Below are 24,573 nucleotides of genomic sequence, written 5' to 3'. Positions count from 1 at the left end.
GTCCAGGTGGATTTTAACATGAAACTTCTTCGAGAGTGTGAGTCTGTTTTGCTTATGAAACACAAAGATTTTGTTCATTTCAGTCCTATAAGTGGTTTTGTAAACACAAAGTTGCCTTTTTGTTTAAAAGTGCTCGAGGTTACTTTCTAATTTTGGGGATCAATTATCTATTTCTGCAAGAAATCATGAAAAAAGTCTAATTAGCATGTGCATGAGATAAATTTTAACAGTGCATTCAAGGAGGTAAAAGCCTGAAAGTGAATAGCTGAGGGTTTATGTACAGTATGGGTTTAGACAAGGTTAACAGACTTAATGGCGTCATGCAAAGGTTGCATTTCAATCAAGTTGCCAGAAAATAAAACCTATTAATGGTATAAACATGAACCGCAGTGAGTGACATAGTGCTTTCTGATGGCAAGATGACACCTGAATATGAAATATAGTTTTCCCAGTAAAATGAACTGAGCAGAAGTGTTATTTAAGCAGTCTGACAGCTTATTTGTGAAGGGAGGGTTAAAGAAAAAGCAGCAGGAACAACTGAATGGTCAAGTGAACAGAGCTTGACAAATGATTCTAGTGACTGGGAATCTGCAGGAGTGATGTATGAGCTAATCTTCTATTTGTGAAAGGAAATAGCACCAAGGGTGGAGGGCTGGGGTCAAGCGGGAAAAATGCAGCTAATGTAGAGTTAGCATGACATTTCTACGCTTGCTGTGAACCGTGCTTGGCCTCTGCCAGTGCTGGAGACAGCCAATGATGGCCAGACTCAAATTGCATCAGGCAACAGAGAAAATCTAAAGAATGACATGCAAACTTGACATTGTAGAGGATACATTTACCCGCCGGCGAGGGCTACACTCTCCGATTTACCTTCCCCTGACATTTGTTCTAGCATACACCTTCTTGAGTTACAGCTTGGCAGAACATGGCAAAGGGAAGCCATTCCTCGCTCCCCGTCCTGTCAGGCTGGAAGGAAGCGACAGCGAGAAACTCGCACATTACGTTCTCGTAGCTGGCAGCTGCGGCGTCTGAACAATGAGCCGGTGCCTGTGCTGCCGGCCAAGTCTGTGTCGAGATAGTGAGTGAAATATGGGGAGAGGAAAGCGCCCGCCTGGATCTGCCAACTCAAATGTCTCGTTGCAGTGAATGGGGCTATCTGGACGTGCCCGTGATGTATTGTGCAAACAGGGGAAAGTGAATCAGTGAGGCGACTTCTGCACCCCGCTTTGTTTTTAAAAAAAGACAAGATCACTGCTGCACTGTGGTGGGTCAACATGATGGAAGTGTTTCTGTACCAGCCCCTATCTCACATGTACAGGCACTAACTAATTAGAATGTAAATGTAAATATGTCAACTCAAAATTATAACTTCTCCTCTGCTCCATCGCCAATGCAAGAACAATTAAAGAATGATTGATAACATAGCCAATATTACAGCTTTAATCATGCAAAATGATGTACAGTGATGATTACACTCAAATAAATAAGTGACTTTTATATCAAATTATGATACACAAAAAAATAAATAAAGTGATAAAAAAATAAAGTTTCAATAACTAAGTGCATTAAATGAGAAGTTATAGCTGCCTTTCTCTGTTCACAACTGCATTATAGAGACTTATCAATTGCCAATATTGCTAAGTCTGTATCTGTTATTGGTAAAGGACACAGTGAAAGGCAAAATGGAGCCCATAGAAACCAAAATACCAACTTTCTTCATTACTTTAGATAACAGAAGGAGTTTGAACAAAGTTAAAAACTCTAATGAAAAATGTAGTAATTGCCAAAAAGCTGCGAGATGAGTCTACCGAGGATGTTTCTGTCAACACTTCTCATGATCTCACATCCTGTTTGAGCCCGTGGGAGGAAGAGCCAGTTTAGCCAGGCCTTAGGCAACACAACTCCTCCTGTGGGACTCGATTTGGTCATTTCTATTATCTTTTATTTCTTCTATTTCCCCACCACATTACATAATGCAAATGTTTGTATGATAGTCCTCCCTGTCACTGGGAGAAGTTCACATCTCAGCAGTGTCACTCTGTCTTGATGAAGGACACCCGGCTGTGTAAACAAAGCAGCCAATAATCACATCTGTCAAGCGGTAGCAGTGGAAGTGATTGATGCCGGTGTTGTTGCTTTCACTTTTAACCACACAATCAAATCTAAGCGAAACCCTCTACTTATACTTATATTTTTGGGGAAAAGATTCCAAAAAAGTGTAAGAAACTGTCTTAGCTGAACTGTCAGGTAAATATTTTTGTCATCTCTGAAACAAATCTCCCTTCTCCTTCGTCCTGTGTCTGCAGCCATCATTGGCTTTTTTATGAGAATTGTGTAAAATTGAAAATAGCTCTTGTAACTTTCTCAGGGTGTTAGGAAGCAACTCATTCAGAGGTGGTAACTGCTAATTACAGATGTTTATAAGGAACAGGGTTCAATTTACTTTTCCTTGACGAACATTGTCAGACACAGGCCGAAAAACAAGAGCTCATGTTTTTTGGTAACGTGCTTATTTCTGGTGAGTGCAGCTCTTCTTCCTTTGTGGCTGAGGGAGTTGGAGTTTCTTGTTTTCAGTAATCTTATAATCTCAAACATTTATCATCGCAAAGGAATTTTTAAGATGTTCGGTTTCCTACATGGCAGATCCCTGTATGAGGAAGTAAGAAGTGTAAGAGTTTGTGGTTATTGAGGGAGAGTATGAATCTCAAGGCTGAATGCTTGGGTCTCAAGAAGGATGTGTTGAGACTGAGGTGGTCGGGGTGTCAAGCTGTGATATGGAAACCAAAACTCCAAACTCTGGAGATTGACTGTTTGGCGGTGAACAATAGCGAGCTGTCAGAGGGACCACCCCGTCCCAGTGCATCCTGGCCTTTGACAAGACTCTAATGAAACCAAGAAATAGAAGCCACGGTCGGGTTTTCAATTCCCTCCTCCCACATCCGATGCAAGGTGCTGCGGATGATTGATGAGAGCGTTTTCCTGCAGGCTTATGAGACTGGAGGAAAAGTTGGCACTGCTCAGTCTAAGGGTTGAGATGTGAGAGTAAACATTATCTTTTCAGACACACCTTTCCTCATAATAACAATTACTGTTTTCATACATATATCAAGGAAATTAATAAAAGTTAATTATTATGTATTGGTAAGCAATGTGCCGAGAAATATATTTTTTTACAAAAGAATGTGGAAGCAATGTTGAACAGTTTAATCTTTTACAAGCCCACCAAGTCTCTGCAAAAACACTGCAGAAATGTAATTTAACTCTCAATAAGATGCATGACTTAACAGAAAACCCAATACGGCCTTTTTATGGCAGGAGACGAGAACAGTGCCAAGCTAATTAATACTCCAGTACAAAAAGCCCAATGGCTCCTTTTGGTGAATAATTTATATTCATGGGCCGCCAAATGTGTAGTGGAGTTCCACTGTCTGAGCTGCAGTGTCATAACAGCAAAACAAACAACATCCACCTTCCTCCGCCCAAAGCTCTCAACCGCACTTTTCCTAGAAGTCATTTCCAGAATCAAACAGTCTTTTTGATGAGAGACCAAAACCTCAATTACACTGTATTTTTCCAAGATTAAATTATGCAGTCAATTTAGTTTTACTCAAAAATCTCCTATCCTGATGTCGCGTTGACCCGGTGAAGAGCCGGTGAGCCATAAACTGCTGGCACTCAGCTGATGCCCTTGTAACGGTGAAGGATGAAGACATCCGGGAGATAATGTTTTGATGGGGCAGCAGCAGGATTTAGGATGGCCCGCGCACTTCCCCATAAAAGATTAGAGTGATGAAATCAGACTTTTGTCAAAGTCCAGGGGTTGATATCTTAGGACAAATGTTTTTTGGGCTTGAAACTGAGCAAATCCTCCTGGCAGTGACAGAGGTGGGGAGGGGCAGGCGGGTGGGTGGGTGGTATGACTAAAGGGTGGAAAAACGGTTTAAAGGGTCTATCCAGTTTCAGGAGCCTCTCAAGGCTCTGTGTAGTGGAAGGAAGAGGAAATATCCATGTCTGCAAGGAGACAAGGTTGTATACTAAAGCCACATGAGGCTCCTGCAAGGAGCCGAGCGCGACATTAAATGTTTTATACTTTATTTGCACCGGTTTCTCTGGTGCAGTTACTTAGATAAATACAAAGTTCTTTATCTGAGTCCCACAGAGAGACGCTCAGATTTTGTTTTTACAGTATCTTTGTGCCAAAGCAGAGATTATCAGTGAACCTTCTCCCCTCATATCACCTATAATCTGTTAGAAAGCATCCAACAATTTCGGCAGGGTTCTTATGGTTACAGTTGGAGCATGCCAAGGAGGAGGCACGGTATCTGTGGTTTGGACATAGAGCAAACACAAGAGAGAATAAATGCTATGCCTGGATCTCTCTAATTTAATGTAAGTATAGCATGAGCTCATTCCAAAGGCACACTCGTTTTCTTTTTCTTTTTTTTTTCAAACAAAGAAAATTATGAGCTCACATTTCAAGAAGCCATATATTACAGCCAGATTTATGCTCAACCCAAAATAACATAAAAATCTGATTTACCAGCTATTCTTTTGCTCTGTTAGGCTTTGAAGCTGTTTCAGAGGAAATGCACTTTTCACATTACATTTTAAATAGAAGCCTTTCTCTTGCTGAGAAGGGTACAATTAAATGTGTTTTCAGGATCAATCAAAAAAAAAAAAAATCCATGTCCCAGTTAAGATCCTGCTGCTCACAGAGCTGCAGAATGAACGTTTAGCCTTAGAAATGGGTGCATAAAGACGTGGAAAATAATACAACTCATTTAACATTTGCAAAACATCCTGATCGGATTGGACAGCTATGTTTCAGAATAAATAAAAAACCAAGAAGGATCAAATATAGGAAATAGGGCGCGTGCAGTGTGTGTGTTGTTTGCATTTGCTCTTATTAAGTTGGAAACGTTAAACAGGCAAGAAAATTGCTTCTGAAACTGTCAAACTCACTGTCAATGTTTCCAAACACAGGAGACAGAAGTGTATGTAAAGATTCAGGCTACCACCCAGCAGATGTTTTTACATTTTTTTAAAAAATATCTTGTAAAACCTCTCAAGCCTCGGCTCCCTGCCAGGGCTAATTGCACTAAAAGAAAATAAAATCACCATCAATCCTCATCATCACTGGAAGTCAGTGGACAAAGCTAAACCTCATAACCCTCAGTGCTAAAATGCCTCTCTGGATTCCCTCCAGATGTGAGCCATCTGTTGTGTTCAGTCACTGAGGTGAGACTAGTTGTGTCTATCCAGACGGTGACATCACCCAGAATAGAGGCCGGCTAAGGTCCAACATTGAGTCCTTTCATTAATAACGCTGCTGATCCAAGCCTTTCAGGCAGCCCCTCCACATGCACTCAGGTATCCCTCCGGTGCACTTCATCAACATTATAAGCATTTACTTCTACCGCTGGAAGCCTAATGCAGCTGAGAGACTTGGAAACACGGCCCATACCCTGCACCCGGGTAGATCCCTCACTGGCCTTTTTTTTCTCCACTTCCCTGAGTGGTTTCAAGTTTTATGGACTGGCGTGGCACAAAGTCACGGTTACAACAGCTAAAAAAAAAGTGTGCAAATCAGGATAAAAAGTTGACCTGAGGAACATTTGGAAAAGATGCCATGAGCTTCACTGGCCTCAGTACAAACATCCTGAGATCGATTTTCTCCATCTGCCATGCTAAACCTCTCACTTTTATAGCATCGACTTTGGATTTTCACATGTTCTATGCTCGTTGAATCGATCAATTACTGTAAATCAGCGTTTCATTTCCTTTAACTACAGTCTTTACTGGCTCTCCTGCACATTTCGTGGTATTACGTATTGGTGGACGATAAATATAGCGATTCCAAAATGACTTGAATGCTGCGTAATGAACTTGCACTCACCAACGGCAGCTTTGTTTTCTTTTCTGTCATTTCAAACTCAGAATAGGCTTTAAATTGTTAATTAATTTGAACCGTACAGCTGTTTGCAACTAAATCAAATTAAATGAACAGCATTCCTTCATTTCATTTTGTGCACTGACAAAGTACCACACAGGAGACAGAGGGATGACGCACTGCCAAGAGGAACGTGTCCTTTAAGGGATAAAAATGTTGCAACCACAGATACAGACGTGGGGATGACACTGAACAATCCTTGAGAAATTGAAGCGATGACGTGGCGGTTAAGTGGTATGAACCTCAGTCTGCTTCTCCTCACTTTAATTCAGAGTTGGAGACAATCTGAGGCCGGCTGCCAAATAATTGTTATAATGAACGCTCCAACAGGAAGTGAGCAGACAATAGAGAGAGCTTGTGTCCAAGATCCTACAACCGCCGCCCAGCTGGGGTCTCATCCCCTCTGAGCGCTCAGGGAGGGGAGTCACACACACTCTCGCAGACTCGGTCCATCACAGCTCTGTCTCTCTAAAGTAAATTCAAGCGTCACACCCCACATCCCCGAATCACTATCATTTACATTCCTCCCGAACACAAAGAGGTGAGCCGAGAGTGGGAGGATCCAGGGTGAGGGAGCAGCTGGACAGTCGTGATGGAAACGGTGAGAGAGGAGCAGGAAGATAAGGAGGGAAAGGGGAGCAAAAGAAAGGAAGAGAGAGAGAGAAGAAAAGACAAGAACGGGAAAGACAGGGATAGACGGAGGAGAGGAAGGGAGGAACAACTCCTCTAATAAAACATGTAAAGGAAGTTGTTTCAACAGGCAGTGCTTGCTGAAGGTCACAGCACTGAACTGGAAAGGTCACATTTAACAACAATAACAGAAATGAATGAAAAACAACCTCTTTTCTCATACAAACATCATATCCTACTCCGTCACTCGCCCACACTACACTACGTCTTTATGTGATAATATTTCTAATGTAACGGATCACCTGTCATTTCTTCTAATCACACTAATCCCCTCACATGTGAGCCATTACTTCTGAAAAATGATGTGTCATCTCGCTCCGGCTCTTCTCTGGTACTGAACAGAGCCAACAAGTTATGAGAGGGTTCAGATAAATGACGAATGAGGACATCTGGTGAGTTCTGTAAGGGGTGTGTCATCTACCGAGAGACACACAAACAGAAAGGGAAAGAATAGACGCACTCGGACGGTAGACTGAGGAATCGGGGAACAAAACATTACACAAAGAGGCAGAAAGAGGCAGTCTGGATACATTAAGCACCAGCTAGGAAAGTTATGCAATGAATTAGCAAAAAATTGATAGTGGGAACACGGTGTCTGTGACAGTCTACATTCCTTCACACACTGATTACACTAACATGAATACTCAGCACTGTACAGTGACAGTAATTTGGGCTAAACTGTGATTTTATGCCACATTCTCTCAAGATGGAAGTTTCCATCCAGACACGAGTTACTGTTACTGTTACACTGCACGTTTTGCTCACAGTTCTTTGTTGGGAAAGGAAACATATATTTTGTTGTTCACTATGAAAAGGTTTGGCTCCAGTTGCATTTTAAACCAGTTCTGAAGAAACCTGAAATGACAGTCTAATCTGGACGGCTCGCTTATCCAAGCTACCAAATAATGAAGATGGAAAAGCCTGTAAAGGTTTTGTAATGAGAGATCAGGATATACTAACAAAACTAAATCCACTGCTGCTGACGTAAGAAAAGCCTGTGCCAACAAGAACAAGCCTCGACCAGCTAAACAACCTACATAGATGGAAATTCACACACACGATGCTGATTATCAGTTAAATGCCAAAAGTGTATTTTGATGTTACGTAAACCTGTTCCTCAGCTCATTGACTCTCTCCTCTGACTCAACCTGACCCTCATGCATCACAAGCTTCGCATGTGTCCCCTTAAACCGGCCAGTGCTGAAATAGCAAAGTGATGACACCCCTATCAGTGGACTGGATTTCGCAGATGCTTTTGGTTTTTTTTTTTCCCAATAATGCAGTTGTGAAAGGATGACCAGATTAGGAAACACATTTCCTGTGTTTAAAGATGCTGGACAGTGTTTGTAGATAAGTCAGAGTATGAGTAAATGCGCTGGATATCTAAGTAGGAGTTGGATACACAGCACTGATGGTCTCTGTAGGTCTAACAGCAGTCTGTTTGTCCTAAACGCTCTGTAAATGTGTGTCGGAAAGCGTAGGAGGTTAAACTGAAATCTGTGTGAGCTCAGAGAGATGCTACATGCACTTCTTCAAAGCCGTGCTCCACTGGCTGCTGGTCACACTGTAATTTCTGCAGGCTGAACCAGGATTTGAGATACGTAGGCTCCATCTTTAAACACCGTCTCAGCACTGAGGGCTTTGAAGTGCAGTTATCTTAAAGTGCGTAAATACAGCCTTTGTCTTGGTGCCGGCTGAGGGGCTGATTAGGACAGAGGTGAGGCTGGGGTGTGGATGTTGCCCCTGGGAAGGCAAACATTAAGAGATTAGGCAGCGTTTCAGCTCTTAGTCAAGTGCCACCTTCATCCTACTTATTAATAACTTTGCAAAACCGCACAGAAGCTGGAGCCTCATCTGATGTGAAAATGCAGCTCTTGTAGCTCAAAGGAACAGATCAACAGAAAGCTCTGTGGGCACACAGGTGGGAAAAAAATGGCAGCAAACGTTTCAGGATTGATGATTTGAGAAAGATCGGTTCCTTGATCTGATTAGATGCCTCCACTGACTCCAGATCAATACTAATCCATCAGTAAAACCATCAAAGTGTCTCAGGAGGAAGATCCACCCTGCTCACCTGACAGCTGGACAGATTACAGAGTGTGTGTGTTTACACCTCTGTTCTTCCTGAGTGAATCCATGTCCTGTTGTGTAGCTATTGTCAGTCCATACAAAAGCTGCCACAACTCGACGTATTATATTTTGACAGTCCAATTTGCATTATTTATACAATTAAATAATATTCAGTTTGTGCAGCAGCAGCTGAAGCAGAAGGAGAGAGATAGCTGTCTGAGAGACCATCACTTCATGTCAGTTGTTGCTCATTTCTATTTGTAAAGCGAGCCTCCTAGAAATGACATTTTTATAGTGAGAAATAGTTTTTCTCAGTTGTGTTGTAGTGACAAAAGGTTTTTGTGTATTAAACCAGACCAGGCTCCTTCTCTAACCTCCCCCTGCGTTAATGAACTTCCCAGATACATTAATCAACAACATTTCCTCGTTATGTTAATACATAGCCTGCTCAGAATTACATTTCCTGTACATTAGTTGTACGTGAAGCTAATTTCTTTTCCTCTATAGACTTGGCTGTGTTTTCTGAAACGGTCCATCGGCACATCTGACGACCTGTGTGTCTGGAGCCCATGCTACGTTATGTAAAGCCAGCTGGTGCCAAGCTCTGGCTGTGTTGAACGTGGACGCGTGGCCTCTGGGCTTTTGAAATCCACCACATTTGTGCAAACAGTGATCGCAACATCCTCCTTAAGTGTTTGCCATTTACATCAAAGTCCACAGGGCTGGTGGGGTAATGATTATCAGCTGTACCAATTGAGGGCAGCAGACACACGCCTGCTTTGTCAACTGCACATACGCACACACCAACGCACTACTTCTGAACACCTTGTTTTATTTCTCGTTCCCAGTGTGAGACAATAGCTGTTGTGAGTGTGTAAATTACAGCCTGTCTGCCTGGTCCAACCCTTCAATCTGAAGTTGCATGATTGATTCCCGCCCACAATCTTATATCACCCTATGGCGGGATGACGTGCTTGGTTCGTTATGCAGCTGGCAAAGGAAAAAAAAAAAAAAGATTATTCTGAGGAGAACGAAGAAAAATGAGCCGTGTTGTACCTTTACCATAGCAAAATGGTTTGTCTCAATTATTCAACACATGGAGCCTGAAGAGACAAAGGTTGTACTCATTCTGTCTACAGAAATTTTTATATTAGTTTGTCCCTATCCAAACATATCCCTTAACAAATTCCTTTTTTTTTTTTACACGTCTTTCTCCAGATGCCGGGGAAGTAATTACCTCGTTTGTATCTGTTATCAATGGTCTCATAGATTTTTTTTTTTTTACTTTTTAAGTGAAAGAGTAACAAACTCTGAGTGTGTCTTGGGGAAATATGAAAATGTGAAATCCTTGTGTAACAGTAGAAGTGAGTGATGGGGACAGGAACAGACACCCAGACTCAACAGAGAAGAACATGTTTGGATTTTTTCTTATTCAAATATTCATAAAGATACTGTAGTCGACTGATCTGTAAAAGTTTGACAATGTTTGAGGGGAAAAGTTAATCCATATCATCTTCTGAAGTCTGAATATAAAATGTTGACATCAGCATTAAATCTAAAGCAAGAAAAATCTAAAAATGTCTGTGAGTGAAGTATCTGGAGAATAAAAATAAGCCAATAAGACTGTTTTTCTTCCTTTAAGAGAGAAGCAGAGTCTGTAGTGCTGCAAAACTCCCTGGGGATACAGCAGGGAAAGGTGAAAGGTCAAGGGCACATCACCTCACTGTCATCCTCATGTTTCAGCTGAGAGACACTCACAAATACAACAGAGACAGACGTTTAACCAGGTACAGACTAATTCTAAATAAAGGCACAGAAGAGAAAATGAGAGAATGGAAGTTTCAGAGTAAAAACACAAACACAGATGAGTCAGGTCCACCTTTAACAAGCAAATTTCAACTATGTGGACTCCACAACATGTAATCACAACAACAGGCAAAAGGCCTCAGCCAGAGAATGACTGTAAAACCTGACTTTGGCCATAAAAGGCCAGCGAATGTCCACGCGAGGTTTTAGCCTGGCAATCAAACTCACGTTCCGTTTTAACAGCGGAGCCCATGCTGAGGCCCAGGCTGAGATCAGAAACCAGAGACAGACAGAAAAAAACAGAGGTGGTGGATAAAGAGAGAGAGACTGTGAAGGAGAGAGAAAAAAGACAAGAGAGGGGGACAGGGGATAAAAGAAAAAAAACAGAAAGAGGGACATGGTGGACTGAAACAGAGACAGAATTCCTGCAAGAGACAGAGATACAGTATACATGGAGAGAGAGAGAGAGAGCAGGAGACAGAGAGAGGAGGGAAGGAGACACATGGATTTGATTACCAGTCGATGATGTCATGTACGTATGTCAGGTAATCAGCCCCCGGGCCGTGCGTATCGCACAAGCATGTGCGTGTCAGCGCTGAGTGTACGGGGCAAGACCAGGCCTCGTCTGTCTGATGTGCTGCAGAAATCACACTCACAGTGCAGCACAGGGTGAGTGTGTGTCTCCCTCTCTGACTGTGTGTGATGTGCAGGCTGCAGATACTCCATCAGATCATTAACTCACACATTTAGCTATAGGGCACAGACTGCAGCTCTCACACAGGTAGAAACACTTATCGCGCTCGGCTGTATCTGTCTCCTCCATCTGGTTTGGACATTAATGGTTTTAAAGATTCATGCCTCATATCAGGTACCAGTCAGCACACACACACACACACACAAAGTGCAGCTACATACTCTAACATGTGTGTCTTTGCCCATTATAATGTGCTCAGATGACAGCTGTACTTTTCGTCACACCTGGTGGGAGACTGTGTACGTAACAAAAATCAGGGATATCCCATATCATGTGTTCACTCACATAACCAGAACAGTAGAAGTCAAGTCTTTGAGGGAGGATTAAGACCATGTACTGGTGTGGACACGTTGCCACCGGTTCTAGTGAGAAGACAAAATGAAATAAGTCCTAACCTAAGTTATAAGTTTTCCATTCAATCTGAAAAAGAAAATGTAACTATTAACCACGCGTGACCTATTCCGTGCATTTTGGGATGATTTTAAAGCCGACCTTTGTTCTACTTTTTTGGTCAATGCTGTGTTTTTCTTTAAAATAGCTCTTTGGCACTGCGCTGGACAGTGTCAACAGTGTCGATGCAGATAGGAAACATGGGGAGAGAGAGGGTTATGACATCCAACACATGTCCCCAGTCATTGCAACCTGGAAACTTTGCAATTATAATGTGGGCATCTAAGCCGCTAGGCCGCAGGGACGCCCTGAGGCAGCACTTTTCTTTTCTTTGACTCGGTAATAACTGTCGGCCTGAGAGGCAGGTCACTATTGGACTAGGACTAGTTTCTCCAAACCTCCTGCTGCTTCATAAAGTAGATGCGTTCATTCATTCATCTGTGGAGCTCATGTTTTGCCATTTGTTCTCCTGGAATTTCCAGCTTTGAGGAACACGTTCAAACGCCGGAAGATCGTGCCTTTAAGATTTAACAACTGCCTTTCCAGAACCGCACACGTTGCTCATCCAAACCATATCCAAAACCTCCACATTCTTCGGTGTATTGTCAGCATTATAGTCATCCCATAGAGGTTACATAATACATCTTCATTTCCCCACTATTTGTCATTTGGCAGAGGCTTGTCACAGCAAACATGTTTGTGTGGCCTGCTCTCTTGTTTGAGCCTGAACATCTGTTTCAAGTGTACAGTACTAAAGGCCTTCGAATATGTGCGGACCCAGAAATAGAATCTAATTTTGGATGACCGAATTGTTTGTTCCATGCACAAACAGTTTGTTGCAGGGAAAAAAAGGGAGAGAACACAAAACTAAAATGCATCATGGTTTAGAGGTGGTGGGCAGACTGAGTGTGCACATTGTGAAATGTGAAGTGCAAAAATCTGCAATCAATCCTGCTACACCCAAGTGCGCACTACAGTTCATCAATTCCACAAAAACTTTGCCAATGCATCCTTAAAAGACGTCAGATCTTGCTCTCGATAACACACGTGACAATTACCATATGGTGCTTAAAGAAAAGTCAACCCATCACACCCTTCAGTGTATTCAATATCAGGTTTTAGACTGGCACTAACTCTTCAAACAAATCAAGCTTGTTGAGTTTACATGGGCAACCGGGCGACTTCCTGACCAAAAACAAATGGTATCCTTGGCTTCTGTCGGTGTTGTGAGCACAGACCGGCCATCCAGACCTACTCATATAACCTCATTCACTGTCATCCAAAAGCAGCCTCCTCCAATTGGTTGAAAACACACTTGATTAATTGCAGGTTTTTTAAGTTTTTTTTTTTTTTTTTTTTACATAAGTCATCCAGACACATGTTTTCGGGTTATGTGCGAGTCGTGTCTGGCTCCCGCTGCGACTGACGAACTCTGCTCTGTCTGCCACTAAACAGACTGCGAGTCTCAGTGTGGATGCTGGCTTCATGTGTCGTATTCATCAGGGTTTGGGGGAAAAAAAACAAAGAAAATCTTTCTTTTTTTACATTTTGTGAACTTTGAAAAGTTGTTCAGGAGATGGTTAGTCGATGTTTAAGAACTCAAAGTCTGTTCCCTGTCAATATTGTATTGTGTCTGTTGTGTAATTGCGTCGTTTAAAGCCAGACATTAATGACAGCGCAAAGGGGACAACCAGGGACTTGTAATTGTGCAGCGCAACGTTCAATTGAAAGGAACGGTCATGAGGTCAGAGTGAATGACGTGCACTGATTGACCACTTATGTGTGTTTAATCTACGCGAGTGTTGGCCAAATATGTACGACAGGGTTTTATTTGGACATGAAAGTCGTGCCGAGTGCAGCTTTAGATTAATCCAGTGCTTCCCTCAGCTTGGTTGGTAAAGCTCGTAACATTTAGTAACAGTGACCTCAGCCATTGTGAAGCCATGACATATTTTATTTAGCGGGCAGGAGACAGGAAGAGTCTTGCCCTTGTTATTCCCTTACACTGCTGGGATCACTTATAATTGCGAAGCACCGTCTGAAGCGTGTAGGGACAGAATACACTCGATATGTTATTTGCAGTGATACTGTATGTCACCGACGTCACCAAACATGAGGTCCTGTTGTTCTCACACCGTGTTTCTCAGGAAGTTACTTGCCTGTGTGCACCATGCAGTGTCACCAGTGCCGTTGTTTGGACAAACAAGGCCCAATTTTCTCTGAACAATACAAAGACTGACAGCTCCCTGAAAAATCTCTATAACATTTGCTCCCATCGTATGATAATCGATGACGCACAGTGTTGAGACTTCTCAGTCACCAGTTGGAGAAATGTACGAGTTAGGTGAGAGCAATCTGATAATGAAGGTTAAGACTCAAGTATTGTGAAGTGAAACAATGTGGCACTGATAAGGAGAAGTTGTGCACTGGCTTAAACAATGATTACACTCCAGCATTGTGTTTGTGGAGCCATTAGCTCAAAGCCACTTTAACACCCACAGCTGAGGTGTTTAATGACCCAACCCTCAGCTCAGATGTTTGGAACAAGATGCAGGGGAAAGTTAGCTTAGCATGAAGACTGAAGACAGAGCTGGATAACCACTCTACAGCATGGTTTGTTTATTATTCAAACTGTCAAACTATTCCTCTAATATAGTCACTTATTACGGCTTATAACTATATCAAATTCTGGATTGTGAGTAGTTTTTATGCACCTATCAGGGATATAAACTGACATATTATACAATTATCACAATGAAGGATGAATGTTATTAGCACAAATAGTTTAAGGACAAAACAGAAACATTCCCGGCAGTAAATCAGCCATTATCTGAACAAAAACAACAGTTCAACACCCTCACTACACTGATGACTTTTCATCATTCAAATACTGGATACTTTTTATCTCGAGTTTCCCTGAAGCATCATATTAGCGAAGCTACAGTATGAAACCTTTCTCAAACTAAAGTATAAAGGCATGACAGTGAGAGGTTATTGGTACTTTTATTTTTTTAATCAGCACCAATACTGATAAACTATAGGCAAACTTTTAAAATGTCAGGGGATCTCTTATGTGTAGGCAGTGAATCGACATTTGACATGTCAAAGATATGTGTTACATGCCTTGTCTTGTTCTTCACTATTGGTCTCAATTACAAATCCTCATCCAAGAATTTCTTATTAACTTTGCAAGCCGATTCTTTTTTCCTCCCTCCTTGGCTGAATAAATGACTTAAGTTGACAGGACCCAGAAGGAAATACTGTAACTTGAACTCCTCGTCTCTCCTCACCTACTTCCCTGCCTCCGGAGCAGTGACAGACCCGGCAGATATTTCACACATTAAATACGTCAACAAAAACCTTTCCCTCTCCTCCGCCACATCCTTTAGTTAAACAGTTACTTCAGGAGACTCGCTCACCAACACACCGCACGCTCACACAGACGAGCAAGCACACCCCCTTCTTGCAAGCCTCTGCAATGCAAAGCTCCATATAAGGACATGCTGATGATGTAATGGTCCATAGGCAGGGAGCACATCCCTTATTGTTTGGTCTGACTGCAGGAATGCCCACATTACAGCTACTAGGAGAGTGAGACACACACAGAGGAAGAGTTGAGGGTCGGGCGTTGTACGGCGAGATAATGAGCTTATGGCAGTGAAGCTGGGAAAGCCTTTGGCACAGGTAGGCTCACTCAACATTATACTAACTCTGCATTTCAGGGAGGAAAACTTTCTAAACTTTTAAGAGTTGCCGATCACTTCACTGACTTGGAAAGCTACAGAGCTCAGAGCAGCATCATTTCATTCTGGTCTTCTTGTATTAAATCTCTATAATACTTTAAACTTACAGCTTTTGTGTGTATTTGCTGCAAATGACTTCTCAGGGATCTTTAACAAAATCTGAGGAAGTTCAACTTTTACATTCTTTAAAATGTATAAAATATTATATTGAAACTGTTGTTAGATAATTCATACAGGGCTGTAACTCATCAGTTTTAATTTCCCTTTATTGAATTAAATGCTACGTACTTCTGAAGAAATGTTGCAACACATTTTGATTCATCATTCAGAAAGTGAGGAAGTGGCCATTCTAACATGCTTGCGGAGAAGTCCGACACAGTGGTCTGTCACTGCAAACTCCATCAAAGAAATTAACTGTTCAAACATTGATGAGGTTTCAATCTAAATATCAGAGAGAAGAGACGTTAAGTGTGTTTTTCTATTACAGACCAGGTCCCTTGTGTAACTCTGGTATTTAAGACCAAAACATCTGTTTCTTAAAATAAAAGTTAAGAGGTATTTGGGATTTAAAGCTACTTTAAACATGTAAGGGCTCATAATTATCTAATGAATCTAGCTCCTCTCCTTCCTGTGGTAATAAATACAAAATCCCTTGTTTAAATATGACATGTAGAGCTTGTGACTCTTGCTCTAAAAAAAATATTACTGCTGGCATGAGTGTTTATTACATAATTCAAATCAAGACTCATCTTTATAACTTTATTGCACTTTATAACATTAGGACTGAATTATCTGTGGCATTAAAACACCGAGTGGCAGGTTTCATGTTGAGACATTTCCACAATGTAAATCCAGGATTTTGGAAATACGTATAATCAAATTTATTCCCACATAAAAAACACATATTGTTTTAGAGCAGTCAAATCCAGACCTCGTGGTAACACACCGCTCCATTAACAATGTTGCCGCAGCCAGGAAGTTAATAAATATCAGTGCTACATATTTTACACATGTTGATTGCACTCTGGGGACATATCACTTAGCCTGTGTGGACTTAAAATACAGCCCATGCACTGCATTAATCAGTGTCCTCCCTTCAAACTCTGTCACACAGGAGGGCATTCAGCCCATCATCCACAAGTCTCTGTTAAAGCAGAGGTGGTCATGTGTATGCACATTGGTCTGTTGGTGTATGCACATATATAACCTAACCACTTGCGGTAAGGAAATGGCACAGCAGCAGTGACATATGGAACATGCAACACAGCTCTAAGCAGCGGGTGAGCCACAGTTTCCAGCTCTGGGAGCCATGTAAAGAGAGGGAAGCCCTCTGTAAAGCTGTAATGGGTTCTGGTGTGGCTGCTTGTGCCTCCCTTGAAGATTTCCTTTTCTTTTTTAAATTGCATTCATGTTAACTTACATTTTAAGGCTAAGGCAAAAATATACACTTGCAAGAAAGCCAGAAACAATCCTGTAAAAGTTAAGATAGCCACTTTAGCACCCTAACCCACCAAATGACTATGTACAACCCATTTTTCCATGAAACATTAACAACCCACAGTGGTGATCATGCATCCATTTTCAGGGGAAACCAGTCTGACACTGGTGCCTGTTGCACAAGCTGGACAGGCAGCAGAGTGGGTGGTGAGGTGCCTTGTAATGTTGATAGCCATGAAACGGTTATGTCACCAGCTTTGTGCGCAGCACTTCACAATTTATTCCTCCCAAATAATGTTCTTTCAAGCTGTGTGGATGTCTGCATAAGAGGGCTGCTTTCTATCAATGAAATATGGACAAATGCTTTATAGATCAGCTCTGTTGTTTGTGCTCCTGAACGTGTCAGGCAGCTGCTTTGATTGGATGGTGAAAGCTGGGTAGTTGAGTGACTACTGCTCATTAGTTGTGGTTGGTCTCCAGCATCAGTAAAGGGTCAGCTGCAGGATTAAACACTTACACCAAAGGTCACTGTGTCTGTTGCCCCCACCCACCTCAATCCATACGACATGGAGACTTGGCCGCAAATCGGCTCTAAATTATATCTAACAACAAAAATGGTCTCAGATGTAGCTGCACTGGCCAAATGCCCTCATCTATGTGTGTGTCCTTGATGAGAAAACGTTCAGGAACAACAGATATGGATCAACATTTCCTTATGTACCACAGAGTGCACTGGGAATAGAAGAAAATCGGCCCATAGAGCAGCAGAAGTGATTTCACTGGTGTGATTTGAGCAGCCGGTTTTGAGCATGCGAACAAGTTTCCTCTCACAGGACCTGCCTGTATTAATGTAAAGTGCCTTTGCATACTGTATCCAGCTCAGGACTGACAGTGATAGGCAACATTTCCAGTCCTACTAGGGAACAAAGTACATTTCTCTTTCTATTTTGGCTGATGACATCACAAGAAAAACAGTGGGGACTGAGATAAGAGATTGAATAAACAGTGATTACAGGCGACAGGCTAGTTTTAGAGACAGAACTCTGCTGCTTTCACTTAACAACACAAAGCTGCGACATATACTATCCACTACAGGAAAATGTCATTTTTCAACACATGCATGATTTAGATAAGGAAGGACAGTCTTTACTCTTATTCAGAGTCCTTGAAAAAGCCATGATAGATGATTAAAAACAGCCAAGTTATCAAGCAAGTCTAGGAGCCAGGACAAAACAAGGGCAAACTTTAAGTCAACAAAGCCAGACACTAAACTCTGCGCACCTTGAGTATTCACAGACCTGCTTTTGGTTTAGTTCACAGCTGTCATTTTGTCCCAAACCGCTCTGACTATACTCTGACTGAAAGATGCATCATTGTGAGAGATGTATTTTCCATTTCATCAGGACATGGGAGACAGAAAACTGAGCTTTAACATCATTTACAGAAAAACTCATCAGTACATCAGCCAAAAAAAAAAAAAATCCAACCAAACCGCACTGATAATGAACTCACATCCTTATAATATTTTATTGAGTGTCGTATGGTCTGGACATAAGCACAACACATGGATCTAGTTACAGTACATGTGTCCCCCTACCCACTCCCGCCCTTTAGTGGCTACTGAGGGAAAAAAAGGGCATACACTCTGCTGCTGAGATGTGACCCCCGCTACCACGCTTACATCATGGCCCACAACCCCAGTGCACTGTACATGTGGAATTAGTGATCCCTGAGAGTGTGCGTTTGTGTGTGCGTGGGGATTTCTGTATAAACTCTGTGGGGCTGTAATTGTCCTTTGGGAGCGGGGGGAATTCCTTTAAATGTATAAGAAAAAGAAAAAAAAGGGAGGGTAGGTGGTGGTGGTTTTGGTAAGGAGGAGGAGGAGGGTTAGTAGTAGAGGAACCCCTTAATTAAAGGATTGTTCCATGCCAGTGGGCCATCTGTGTGGAAATGCCTGGCAGCTGCACACACAGCAGTCATAACATCCCCCCCTTGGGGCTGTAGACACTTTGGCCTGGTAATGTATGTATATGCCAGACGCACTGACCCCGGCTGCACACTGTACTAAGAGCACGGCATCCAGTGGCACATGTGTAATACACCTTGACATCATTTTTTAGTGCTTCATACCTCATCTGGCTCACATATAGAAATAGAAGCTGCAGTTATTTGTGGAAATATAAATATTACATATGCTTGTCCGTCAAAAAGATTTTTTTTTGCATATATACGTTTATGTTCTTTATGGCCACAGGAGAAATGCTGCTTTACATCCAGTCTGAAACAAATACACATAATACATCTCACTTCTTATCCATGCATAAGGCCTTGCCCTTGATTCTGATCTGACTTGTGCGGTCTATCAGCACACTAACCACTTGACTCCACAGTTTAGGTTGGCTAAATGCTGCAGGTAGCCATAAGAAAACCAATAACACCATCAAAATCCATCCTGATCTGTAACATCATTGCACTTTGTTAAAAGTGTGTCACAGCTTTTCTGGAGAGATCAATTTCAGAGGTCAGCGTCAATATTTGGCTGTGTGTCAGTCTTTTCCCCTAATTTCCCACAGGACTTAGCAGGTCTTATGATACACCCATGGAAACTTTTAGAAATCCCCTGATTGTTAAACTCAAGCCTGAATATTTACAGCAGTAACTCAGGTTTCCAAACCATATGAGAATTAGTTGGCAACAAGGTAATGAAAAAAAAATGAACCACAGGTATTTCGGACTACCAACCTGAGAGAGTTAAAGTAATGGTTTTTTATGATGTGTTAAATTTTCCATGACATAAAACCTTTAGTCCTCATGAAAAAAGCAGGGAAAATAACAGTGTTTATGATGTGTCATTGCTTGGAGTGGGCCCAATGGGGAATGACAGTGGGGAGAGTGTAGAGTTTCTCAAGCACCTTTCAAATATAACATAAGCCAAAAATCAAACATTTTCATAATGGGAAATTAATCTGTTGATGAGCATGAATACGCTTTTCAGAGAGTCTAATTTATTCATTGTGCCTTCTTTTTTTGTTTTTTTACAGGTTGAAGCTGTTAATTGACCAGGAGAAAGCCTACCAAGAACGAAAAGACGAAGAGAATAATAAAAAGGTCCAAAGTCTGAAGGAGGAGCTGACAAAACTCAAGTCATTTGCGTTGATGGTCGTGGATGAACAGCAGCGTCTCACCGAGCAGCTGAATCAACAAACAGCTAAAGTCCAAGAACTGAGTGCCAGCGCTTCGCAAGCCCAGGAGGAGCTGAGCTCGGCTAATGCTCGTCTGCAGGAAGAGGAGCAAAAGGTACTTCGCTTGGAGTCTGAGCTGCGTGACCAAGCTTGTCGATACCATCAGGAACAAGAGACCATGACCGCCAAATTGACCAGCGAGGACGCCCAAAGCAGGCAACTGCGCCAGAAACTGTCCACTCTCAGCAGGCAGCTCGATGAGCTGGAGGAGACCAACAAGACCCTGCGCAGAGCCGAGGAAGAGCTGCAGGAGCTGAGGGACAAAATTAGTCGTGGTGAATGTGGAAACTCTAGCCTCATGTCTGAGCTTGAAGAGTTACGGAAAAGGGTACTTGAAATGGAGGGAAAGGATGAAGAGTTGATCAGGATGGAGGACCACTGCAGGGACCTCAATAAGAAACTGGAGAAAGAGGCCACCCAAAGCCGAAGTCTGAAGGCTGAAGTCGATAAACTGAACCACAGAATTATGGACTTGGAGAAATTAGAGGATGCATTTAGCAAGAGCAAACAAGAATGCAACTCACTCAAAAGTAACTTGGAGAAGGAGAGGACAGTGTCAAAGGTTCTGACCAGTGAGCTGGAGGTCCTGAAGGTCAGGGTCAGAGAACTGGAGGCAGCTGAAACCCAACTGGGAAAAACAGAGCTGACACTGAAGGAAGATCTAACCAAGTTAAAGACTCTGACAGTCATTCTAGTGGATGAGAGGAAGGCAATGGCGGAGAAGCTAAAGCAAATGGAGAACAAGGTCCAAAACAGCACTGGCAAACTGCAGGCTGAACAGGACAAAGTTACATCAGTCACTGAGAAGCTAATTGAAGAGAGCAAGAAAGCACTGAGGTCAAAGGCCGAGCTGGAAGAGAAAATGTGCAGTGCCACGAAGGAAAGGGATGAACTGAAGGACAAGCTGAGGGCTGAGGAGGAAAAGAGCAATGATTTGGAGTCTAAGATAAATATGATGAAGAAAAGGGTGCAATCCCTGGAGACTATAGAGAGGGAACACCAGAGGAGCAAAGCTAAAGAGGAGCACATCAAAACACCGATTGCTAACCGCTTCCAACAGGAGGACAACAAAGTAAAGGATTTGACGCAGGAGGTTGAACGGCTCAGGCGCAAATTAAAGGACATGAAGGTGGCAGAAGGTGATCTGTTAAAATCAGAGGAGTTTGAATCACTGGAGAAAAGATTCACCACTGAGCAAGAGAAAGCTAAAGCCCTGATGGAGGAGCTGGAGATATCCAGGAAAGAGCTGTCAAAGTACCAACTGGCTGAGAAGAAAGAGTGCAATCAAGAGCATGTCCTCTACAAGCGCCTGAAGGAGGAAGAGGCAAAGTCCAGTCATTTGACAAGAGAGGTGCTGGCTCTGAAAGAAAAGATCCATGAATACATGGGGACGGAGGAGTCCATCTGCCGCATGAAAACTGACCACTCCACGCTGCAAAGGAAGCTGACCCAGCAGGAGGTCAGGAACAAAGAGCTGGCCAGAGAGATGGACACACTCACTCGAGAGCTTGAAAGATACAGACGATTTAGCAAAAGTCTTCGCCCTGGAATGAATGGGAGACGCTTTTCAGACCTTCATGTATCCACCAAGGAGGTCCAGACGGACCCGCCCAACCTCATGTCTCCCAACGGCATGGCGGTGGCCCCGCTGGAGCGCGCCGTGGTGAACGGGAAGCTGTACGACGACAGCGAACCCGAGGAGAACGCGAACTACAGCAACGAGCTCCAGCTCACCAAATGCAGCCCCTCCCTCATCAATAACGTCAATAACCTGAACAACAACATGAGAAGAGCGAGGGTCCCGTTCCTTAAAAACAAAGACGCGCCCACTCAGGTGAACGGCAAGGTGCAGCCGCGGCAGAACGGCAACCACGTCCAGCCTGGAGACGTTGTGTTGACCCACAGTCCCGGACAGCCGCTGCACATTAAAGTGACTCCTGACCACGGACACAACACGGCGACGCTGGAGATCACCAGCCCGACCACAGAAAACACCCCGTCGTTCACCAGCACCGCTGTCATACCCACAAGTGGAGGTCCACCCAAACAGAGAATTACCATCATCCAAAATGCTTCTATATCCCCGACCGCTAAATCTATCTCCCCTACAACGAAGTCTAAAGGTTCCCCTATGTCAGATGAGCCGTGCTCGCCGGACAGGGCCCTATCACCTTTCACCATGGCAACATACTCCAGAGCGATGACGCCAGACTCTTGTGGCTCTGTAACACCAGACAGAGCCATGTCCCCTATACAGATAGTGTCGGTCACAACCGGCACCCCTGACCGCTCCCTCTCCACGGAGCCGGTGGAGGTCGTGGGAGGGCACGCCGTCTTCCGCGTGACCCCGGAACGGCAGAGCAACTGGCAGGTCCAGAGGTCTAACAGCTCGGGACCGAACGTCATCACCACGGAGGACAACAAAATCCACATTCACTTAGGCAGCCCGTTCATTCAGAGCATCAGCACTCCGTCACAAACGCTGAGTCCGTGCCACGCGCCTGGACTCCAGGAGCAAAGGACTCAGGTGCTCGCAAACTGCAGCACTCCTACTGTCAAAGGCAACAGCAAAATCACAAGTAGCATCATGATTAAGCCCACCTCCACCCCAATCCAAAGGCCATCACAAATTACAGTAAGTAATGCCTACGACTGACCTGATACCCCCCAAAACCCTCCATCCCATCCTTTGCTAGTGAATCCTGCCCATGAGATCCAATAGAAGCTCAGACCCTCCACCCCACCACTATACCCTGATACATTTACATGTCTGTTTCACTTGATTTAAACTGGGGTTTGAATGTTTTCCTTTTATTTTGGTTGGTTTGCTTGGTTCTGTGTGATTTAAGTTCAAACATGTTTGCCTGCATGAGAAAACAATACCATTTGAAAGCACTAGAAATTCTGATTTACTTCAACATAACACCAGGTTTTAACTTATGTGCACTTACTGTATTGTACTCAATGGCAGATCTGCCATATAGTCAGACTATTCACACTGATGTATCATACCAGTTTTTATACTTCATATTACACATAGTGCATTATGGTTAAGTTGTTTGATTTTCTGACAATTAAAGTGTGCAAAAGAAGTGTTATCTTTTAGTTTGTCATCCATGCTTGCCATTTTCATTTATTCACTAAATCCAGCATGTTTTGATTGTGTAAAATTAAAAAATACTCTGAGGAAAATTCAATTAGATTGAAAATCAGTTGTTTGATTTGATTTTTTTTTGGTGCATGCACAGTAACTTTTTAACACTGGCAGTCCAATGTGTTATGTTACTAAGTGTGTAGTCAAAAGATTATAGTTCACTTTCTCATTTTAACATGAAAACTGTTAACACTTTGTTAGACTTAATTAAATCATACCAAAGTGAAAGAGTTGTCTGAAAAACCTTTGTGCTCATACTTTACCAGATCACAAGACAAAAAAAACCTGGGATTCTCACATGTGTTTGCTTGCTCAAGTTAAAATCATAGGCTGATGTCATAGTGTCTTCTAACCAGAGCACAGAAACCAAGTGACTGAGAATAAAAAAAGCAGGGTAATGTGAACATGTAGTTCTCTTAAATGATACAGTGGAAACTTCGCTTTAAACCTCCACAAGGCTGCAGCAGGAGGTGAATCTTGTGTTTTGAAAGAAGCAAGAGATTGTGGAGCTACAAAGTAGTTCCTCCTCTCTGGTAGACTTTCAGATATTAGTGGTTACACATCCATGAACCATGAAAATGTCCACAAGATTTAAAACTCTCAATTACTGTCTTGATTGCATGCAGACAGTGTAAAGGGTGCTCACTAGAGTAGATCACAGGATGTCAAACTCACAAGTTTTTTAAAGAAAAACTGACAGAAAACATAAATTCAGACCTAAGAATCTCAGTGGTTATTAATTAAGGCCATACATCATCCCCCATGTTGAGGTGTCTTTGTTCAATAATCCCTAAAGGCAGCAGGGGTACTGCTCTGAAAATCCCAGTGTTGAGTAATCGTAGGAAAATATTTAAAATGAAATCACTCACTGCTGGAGATCAAGAGAAAAAGTGCCCTTTATTGCACAATGCTACAAGTGTAGGCACTGAACACCCCTGGAACTATGCAGTAAACATCAAAAAGCCCCATTAAAAAAATATCTCTGAGACGCACTAGTGTATTTGTTGATAACTTAACCTCAGTGGTCTTTTGAGCACAAAGTCTCAATTAGCTCGGGTTGTAACCAAAGACGTCTGTTTTATTTTTCTTCTTCCAATGATTCATATCCTTTAAAATGAGTCACGAGTACATCTTGTGAATGTTCCTCCATGTATATGCATTCCTCTACATGTGGTTTTATGTGTGCACAGTGGAAATGTTACCACATACGTGAGATTTGTTTAAATCAGATCTTTACAGACGGTCAGAGCGAGATGATGAGCGGATGGAGACAGGCACAAAAGTGATGTGGGAGAGGAAGAGAGAGGATACAGTCGAGAGGATGTGGGATGGTTTTA

The 24,573-nt window shown here is 42.6% G+C and overlaps 2 protein-coding genes across 2 annotated transcripts in view; one reads left to right on the top strand and one right to left on the bottom strand.

Moving 5' to 3' along the window:
• Positions 1-24,573, bottom strand: part of ect2l (epithelial cell transforming 2 like) — an 89,381-nt gene that overhangs the window by 52,029 nt on the left and 12,779 nt on the right. The gene's annotated exons all lie outside the window — the stretch shown is intronic.
• Positions 1-24,573, top strand: part of filip1l (filamin A interacting protein 1-like) — a 58,517-nt gene that overhangs the window by 29,315 nt on the left and 4,629 nt on the right. The window contains exon 5 of the mRNA XM_085800883.1: positions 19,882-22,717. Coding sequence (XP_085657009.1) covers positions 19,882-22,717 — 2,836 coding nt within the window. The remainder of the gene's footprint in view (positions 1-19,881; positions 22,718-24,573) is intronic.

The sequence above is a fragment of the Trachurus japonicus genome, chromosome 2 (genome assembly GCF_045865225.1).
Source record: "Trachurus japonicus isolate A0001 chromosome 2, Traja_1.0".
Lineage (NCBI taxonomy): Eukaryota > Metazoa > Chordata > Actinopteri > Carangiformes > Carangidae > Trachurus > Trachurus japonicus.
This window is presented reverse-complemented; position numbering and strand designations above follow the sequence as displayed.